General features: G+C 44.4%; 1 protein-coding gene across 1 annotated transcript; it reads right to left on the minus strand.

Annotated features, from left to right (window-relative positions):
• Positions 1 to 2902: 2902 nt before the first annotated feature.
• On the minus strand, positions 2903 to 6464 carry LOC107384144 (BTB/POZ domain-containing protein 2). Its single transcript, XM_015957226.3, has 9 exons — positions 5887 to 6464; positions 5694 to 5813; positions 5464 to 5620; positions 5246 to 5351; positions 4967 to 5164; positions 4677 to 4869; positions 4263 to 4350; positions 4027 to 4173; positions 2903 to 3951 (listed from the first exon to the last, which is right to left on the minus strand). The coding sequence occupies exons 1-9, from the start codon at positions 6459 to 6461 to the stop codon at positions 3790 to 3792; spliced, it is 1746 nt and encodes a 581-aa protein (XP_015812712.1). The 5' UTR covers positions 6462 to 6464; the 3' UTR covers positions 2903 to 3789.
• Between the last annotated feature and the right edge of the window lie 955 nt (positions 6465 to 7419).

Raw genomic sequence — 7419 nt, forward strand, 5'->3', positions numbered from 1 at the left:
CCCAGCAATCTTATCTTGAGTAACACAGTAGCTGATACGATCAAACATGTTATGGATTCTCTTTTGGTTTTCTTTCATTTAAAGGAGACATAATATGCAAAACTCACCTTTTGCATCAGTTTGTGCTGCCCCGTGGGCCTCTACTGCCTCTACAAACACTCCAAACGTGAAAAAAAATCCTTCCATCCATTTTCTGTCAGTGGTGGTTTTAGGAATTATGTGCCTAAAACTAGCCATTTGAAAAAGTCTGTGATGTCACAAAATGGGAAAATAGATTAGAACCACATCTCACATGCAACAGAGAGCTGCTGCTTGAAGAGCAGATTAATTTGAGTCCCTTCTAGATATTGGAGCTTCTCTGCTTATAGCAGCCTGAGTGAGGGGTGGGTGTGTGTGGCCAACTGCAGCTTGTTTTCTTAATGTGTCAGAGCCCTGAAACAACTCATTCTGGAAGGTACTGAAACTATCAAATAAATTGCTGAAATTCCATCCATCCATTGTCTGAACCCGCTTCGTCCACGTAGGGTCCCGGGGGGGCTGGTGCCTATCTCCAGCAGTCAATAGGCAATCAGGCGGGGTACACCCTGGACAGAGAGCCAGTCCATTGCAAAGACGCACACAAAGGACAAACAATCATGCACACACACACACACACCTAAGGACAATATACAGGTGCTGGCCAGTAAATTAGAATATCATCAAAAGGTTGAAAATATTTCAGTAATTCCATTCAAAACGTGAAACTTGTACATTATATTCATGCAATGCACACAGACCAATGTATTTCTGATGTTTATTACGTTTAATTTTGATATTTATAGGTGACAACCAATGAAAACATCAAATCTGGTATCTCAGAAAATTAGAATATTCTAAAGGCCAATGAAAAAATGTTTGTTTCTCTAATGTTGGCCAACTGAAAAGAATGAACATGAAAAGAATGTGCATGTATAGCACTCAATACTTAGTCGGGGCTCCTTTTGCCTCAATAACTGCAGTAATGCGGCGTGGCATGGACTCGATCAGTCTGTGGCACTGCTCAGGTGTTATGAGAGCCCAGGTTGCTCTGATAGTCGTCTTCAGCTCCTCTGCATTGTTGGGTCTAGCGTATTGCATCCTCCGCTTCACAATACCCCATAGATTTTCTATGGGGTTAAGGTCAGGCGAGTTTGCTGGCCAATCAAGGACAGGGATACCATGGTCCTTGAACCAGGTGCTGGTGGTTTTGGCACTGTGTGCAGGTGCCAAGTCCTGTTGAAAGGTGAAGTCTGCATCCCCATAAAGTTGGTCAGCAGCAGGAAGCATGAAGTGCTCTAAAACTTCCTGGTAGACGGCTGCATTGACCCTGGACCTCAGGAAACAGAGTGGGCCAACACCGGCAGATGACATGGCACCCCACACCATCACTGACGGTGGAAACTTTACACTGGACCTCATGCAACGTGGATTCTGTGCTTCTCCGCTCTTCCTCCAGACTCTGGGTCCTTGATTTCCAAAGGAAATGCAGAACTTGCTTTCATCAGAAAACATAACTTTGGACCACTCAGCATCAGTCCAGTCCTTTTTGTCCTTGGCCCAGGCGAGACGCTTCTTGCGCTGTTTCATGTTCAAGAGTGGCTTGACACACGGAATGCGACACCTGAATCCCATGTCTTTCATGAGTCTCCTCGTGGTGGTTCTTGAAGCGCTGACTCCAGCTGCAGTCCACTCTTTGTGGATCTCCCCCACATTTTTGAATGGGTTTGTCGTCACAATTCTCTGCAGGGTGCGGTTATCCCTAGAGCTTGTACACTTTTTTCTACCACATTTTTTCCGTCCCTTCGCCTGTCTGTTAATGTGCTTGGACACAGAGCTCTGCGAACAGCCAGCTTCTTTAGCAATCACCTTTTGTGTCTTGCCCTCCTTGTGCAAGGTGTCAATGATTGTCTTTTGGACAGCTGTTAAGTCAGAAGTCTTCCCCATGATTGTGGTGCCTTCAAAACAAGACTGAGGGACCTTTTAAAGGCCTTTGCAGGTGTTTTGAGTAAATCAGCTGATTAGAGTGGCAGCAGGTGTCTTCTATATTCAGCCTTTTCAGAATATTCTAATTTTTTGAGATACCAAATTTGGAGTTTTCATTAGTTGTCACTTATGAATATCAAATTTAAATGTAATGAACATTGGAAATACATTGGTCTGTGTGCATTGCATGAATATAATGTACAAGTTTCACGTTTTGAATGGAATTACTGAAATATTTTCAACCTTTTGATGATATTCTAATTTACTGGCCAGCACCTGTAGACAGACCAATTAACCTAACAGTCATGTTTTTGGACTGTGGGAGGAATCCGGAGTACCCGTAGAGAACCCACGCATACACAGGGAGAACATGCAAACTCCATGCAGAAAGATCCCGGGCTGGGAAGCGAACCCAGGACCTTCTCGCTGCAAGGCAACAGCTCTAACCACTGTGCAGCCCTAAACTGCTGAAACTGGTTTATCTAAGAGGGAGTTGGTGCAAACAAAACCTTCATAAACATATTTTGTATCAATCGTAAAACTATTATAACTTAAAAATAATACATACCACATCCCCTGTAAATATTCACATACCTAAAAATGGAGACATAAAGGGACAAATAGCTAACTTATTTCCATCACGTATGGAGAATATTATAATTTACAACATTTAGACCTGTTCTGGTCGTTGAGGGCCACAATGCAGAGTGTTTTAGATGATTTGATGTGCAGGGTAGTGGCTCTGAAATAAAGTTACTTTAAATCAGTGTTATTTCAAGGTGCAGGTTAGTATTTTCACAGTAATTTGGTGAGTTTCTCACTGCCATAGGCACCATAAAGGTGTAAAACAAAGTTCCATTCAGCATTTTTTACTTAGGAAAGGAAAAACCCACATATTGAGTTCTTTTTTCCACTTTTTCATATTTATTTCAAGTTACATATATAATGTTAATCAATGCCACTTCAATATACAACCCTTCAGCTTCTGCACAAGGAATAGGGGAATAGGTCCTCCACCCACACTTGAAATAAAGCTTAAAAAACATCAAAAGAAATAGTGTGCATCCATAGAACACCCAAATGAACATAGGCAAGGCCAAGAAGTGCAACATATATTGGGTTTAGGCAACTAAGAAGCAAAGACAAGATATCACAGATTGTACTGATTGAATAAAAATCTGAAAAATGCTCATCTTAGTCCTAATCTTAAGATTACCATGAAGTTTGGTTCAATTCAGACCAGATTTCATAAAGCCTTTGAGGTCCATCAGCTTATGGAAGTTACAGTTAACGTGGAGCCGAGTGAACGTCTAGTTTATGCTAAATGCTACGAGGAGTTTGTCTTGGCAAATCTGATAAGCTGCACACTCAAACGGGGGCGATTCTTCTCTGTACCGATGCTCCCAGGTACAGGGATGAGAAGCACGTAGATTAATTCAGTGTCGAGCCTTATACCGCCAATCTGAAGCAGCGACACAGACCCAGTGAATGACGTCTTTCACCTCTCAATCCCTCGTGGAACTGGTGCGGTAAGTTTGTGCCAGAAGCCGATACAACTAGAACAAAAATGGACATACGGTATGCAAGATGACAGTCTTTGTCCTGTGTAGCAACCTAAATCACCCCCCAATCTATTAGTCCTCCCATGCAGCTAACGGTTGTGCACTAAGTGGAGGGGAACAGTATGAAGTCTGACAGATTAGTCCTCAGTACGGCTGCTGAGGTGTGGCCTCACGCTGGTGTCAAGCCGTCACATTTGATGGAAGATGGTGGTGGTATCTGAGGTGACTATGTGTAGAAGATGACCTCGGGAATCTGTCCGTCCTCTACTGAAGTGCCGTTGTTGTTGCCTGCTGCGTAGCAGAATGTGAAACAGGTCTTTGTGCCAGTGGATGATGACTCATGCGTTACCTTCCGCATCCCTTTGGTCCCATAATGAGAATCTGGACCCTGTGACGCACAGAAAAAAAAAGGATGAACACACACATTCTGGCTCCCTTTAATTAGCTCTCAGGAGTCACACACCTTAAGTGTAGCACAGGCGGTGTAGTTGACGTTAGGTAGAATCTCCACTGGTTCCTTGAACATGACCCTGAAGGTGTTTGCCGAACCGTCGCAGCTGAAGCCCGTGTCGTTCTGCCCCAGCACCGTGTTACTGTCTGTGTGAATTATCTACAACACGTGCAAATGTCACAAACACGATGAAAACACTCCAAATGATCAGAAACAACTTAATACTGGAGCAGTGCTTGGAGTGGTACCTGTATGTTGACTTGGTAGTCTGTAGGTCCGTGTATGGAGCCGTAGAGGCCAAAGCCAACCACAAATATCCGTCTGTTAACAGAGAACCTGTGAAGAAAATTATCAGGAAAGTGTGACAGATGGAATTTAGTATTCAGAACTAGTCGTCTATAATAATCAACTCTTAGATAAAATTCAGTAACAACTAATAAATATCTTATTAAATCATTTGATGTATGTGGTACACTGTTTGAGCTAAAAACACATACAAGTTAAATGTATTGGTAACACAGATAACCCCTGGCCCTTTGTCCCAACCTTAAGATCAATAGTTAACAATATCGGGAATGTAAATGAAGGATTACTTAGTTTATTAATACTTTATAATGCATTAAGTAGTATTAGTAAAAGAGACTAAACTTCGGGATTCTTACCGTATGCGGTCACTCGTTCCGCTGTAGCCCCAGCGACTCTCCACCTGCCCAAATCGGGTGATGCTGCACTCCTTCCCTCGGAGGCAGCAGCGAGGACGGTCGATGAAATCCACACGAGGTTTTGGGTTCACTGTGAAGTGGAGGAAGAGGCTCACCACCTCTCTGTCCGTCAGAATACTGGACTGGGCCGGACCTGAAGGATAGGACCCAAAGACGAAGATTAAATTCAGAATCACAGCATCTATGCATGTCTAAAACAGAGGAAAAACACGTAGCTTGTTCATCCTTACCTGCAGCAAACTCCTCAATGGTCATGAGAGGGAAGCGGATCAGAGTGAGAGCTTTTCCCAGGGCTTTACGCATGTTCTCGGGCGTCGGCTGCAGCTGCTGCCTGCGGGCCTCAGCCTCAGCCCAACGGACAGCCGCTCCAAACAAACGCACCTCTCTGACTCCGAGAGTGTCCCTCTCCAGCACCGCCACCAGCGTATCTAAACAGAAGCAAACAAATCATATTAAAAGTGTAATTCCACAATGTAGAAATGGCATGAATATGTACAGAGGCACTTTACCTAAATCGATGTCCGTGAATCCCTCGGCGGCGAGAGCATCTCCGGTGTTCTTGTCGATGTTTTCCAAACAGAGGCTGGCTAGCTGAGGCTCATCGAACAAACGCGCCTGGAACAGAAATCACAACCTTGCTTTTACTCACAAATTATAAAAATAATAGAACACTCAAACATGAATTGAATAAATAATGATGAAGGAAACTGAGTTGATGGGAGCTGACCTGTGTGAGCAGCATGAAAGCATTGTCTGCTCTCAGGTTCTTCTTAAGGAAATCCACACAGTGAGCCTCCAGGGCTGGAACTGCATACTTCTTAGCTGTATAGAGGGTGGTCATCACAGTCTCAGGCCCAATCTGGACTTCATCAGAGTACAAGAACCTGCAGGAAACCACACAAACTAGGGTTGGTTTGTGGGAATGTAAACTGTTACGCTGGACTGTCTGGTTCTTACTTCAGCAGGGCCAGAAAGGCAGCTGGCTCCACATCTGGAAGCTCAATTTCCGTGGAGGTGGTGGCCATCCCTCCGTTGAACATGGCATCAAACACTGCGCTCCCCACAGCCAGAACAAACCTAAAACAAAGAGAGAGGGGGCTGTCAGATCTTTGTTTAAACGTCAGAGCAGGCTCATGTTGGAGGTAATTACCTGTGAGCTGGTATTCTCTGAACACCCATCCCTTTGCCAACCAAGAAATGAACGTCACTGAGCACCTCGTTGTTAAAGAGAAACGCAAACCTCTCCTTTACGGTGCTCTTTGTTGCCTGCCAGTTGTACACCGGCTCTCGGTAGACCAGCACAGACGCAGCAGCCGGAGTGGAGGTGGGCGCTGTCGCCGGGTTGGCGTTTGACGCAGCGGTGGTCATCATGTTGGACGCCGGGGAGGCCATTGCTCCGGCTGCCGCAGCACCTGCCGCAGCCGCAGCGGGCGACTGCAAAGGGTTCTGCGCAGTCGGCGGAGCTCCGCTCGACACACCGCTGCTGTCTCCCCCGGCAGGCCCCAGCTGCGGGTTGGACCGCCTCGCTGCTCCCTGTGCACCTCCAGCTGCACCGCCTGCTCCTCCGTTGAATGCTGGCATTGAGAAAACGCTGTTGCTGGGCTGGCTGTTTCCCAAAGGACCCGGGCCGGAGAAACTGAGGCAAGGAGGCCTGCCGCTGTTGTCTCCAGCGGACATCTTCAACCTGGCGTAGGCGTCAACAACAAACTTCATCGCTTTCTTCATTTCATGTAGTCTAAAGGGTCACGTCTGCCTTTTGTTTCCCTCTAGCGGCCACGGTGGGTACTACAATCTGCTGTCCTCAATGGGTTAAACTAAAAAACTTATAATTCACTTTTTTCTTTTCTTAAACAACATTAAAAAGTTAAAACATCAGACCAAAAAAATTTTAGGCTGAATTTTAATAAAGCACATATGGAAAAAAAACATCTGATATTTCCCCTTTGAGAATATTCAGCCTCCTTATCAAAATAAAACTTTTAAAAAAATGAACCTCTATTTTGTAGCTAACTGCTAATGGCTCCAATTGTAGCTGGTTGATTTGATCTTGTTGAACACAGATTATTAAAGTAGAGTTGTTGATTTTTAGTAGTTAAGTAGGTTGTAGTGAGGACTTTCTGGCATTATTTAGACCAGTGGTTGTCAATCCTGGTCCTGGAGCACCTGTATCCAGCACGTTTTAGTTGTTTCTCTGCAACAACACTTGATTCAGCGGTTGAATCCCCTGTGCAGCAGCTTATGAAGCTCTGCAGAAGCCTGTTAATTAACTGCTGATTGAAATCAGGTGTATGGGAAAAATGTTAACACTAAAATATGCTGGATACTGGTCCTCCAGGACCAGGATTGGGTACCACTGATTCAGACTTAATTATGCTGTTAACACTAATTTCAAACCTGCAGTCATTTTAAGTGGTATAGTTTATTTTGAAGGAATCCACAGGAAACGCTCTTGAGTTTTCTCGTGATTAGCAATATGAACATTGCCTGTAGAGACAGTTTTGCTCCAGCAGATAGCAGGAAAAATCTTTAATCTCGAAAGCTAGAGGATTGAGTTTATGTTTATGTTTTTACACATAGTACAGTTGTTAACCTATAGGGCATGTTAATGAGTTATTGTGTTTCCATCGAACTGACCTAAATAAAACAAATACATCCCTTATAGACAGAGTGGGCATCAGTCAAA

This window comes from Nothobranchius furzeri, chromosome 11 (genome assembly GCF_043380555.1).
Source record: "Nothobranchius furzeri strain GRZ-AD chromosome 11, NfurGRZ-RIMD1, whole genome shotgun sequence".
Lineage (NCBI taxonomy): Eukaryota > Metazoa > Chordata > Actinopteri > Cyprinodontiformes > Nothobranchiidae > Nothobranchius > Nothobranchius furzeri.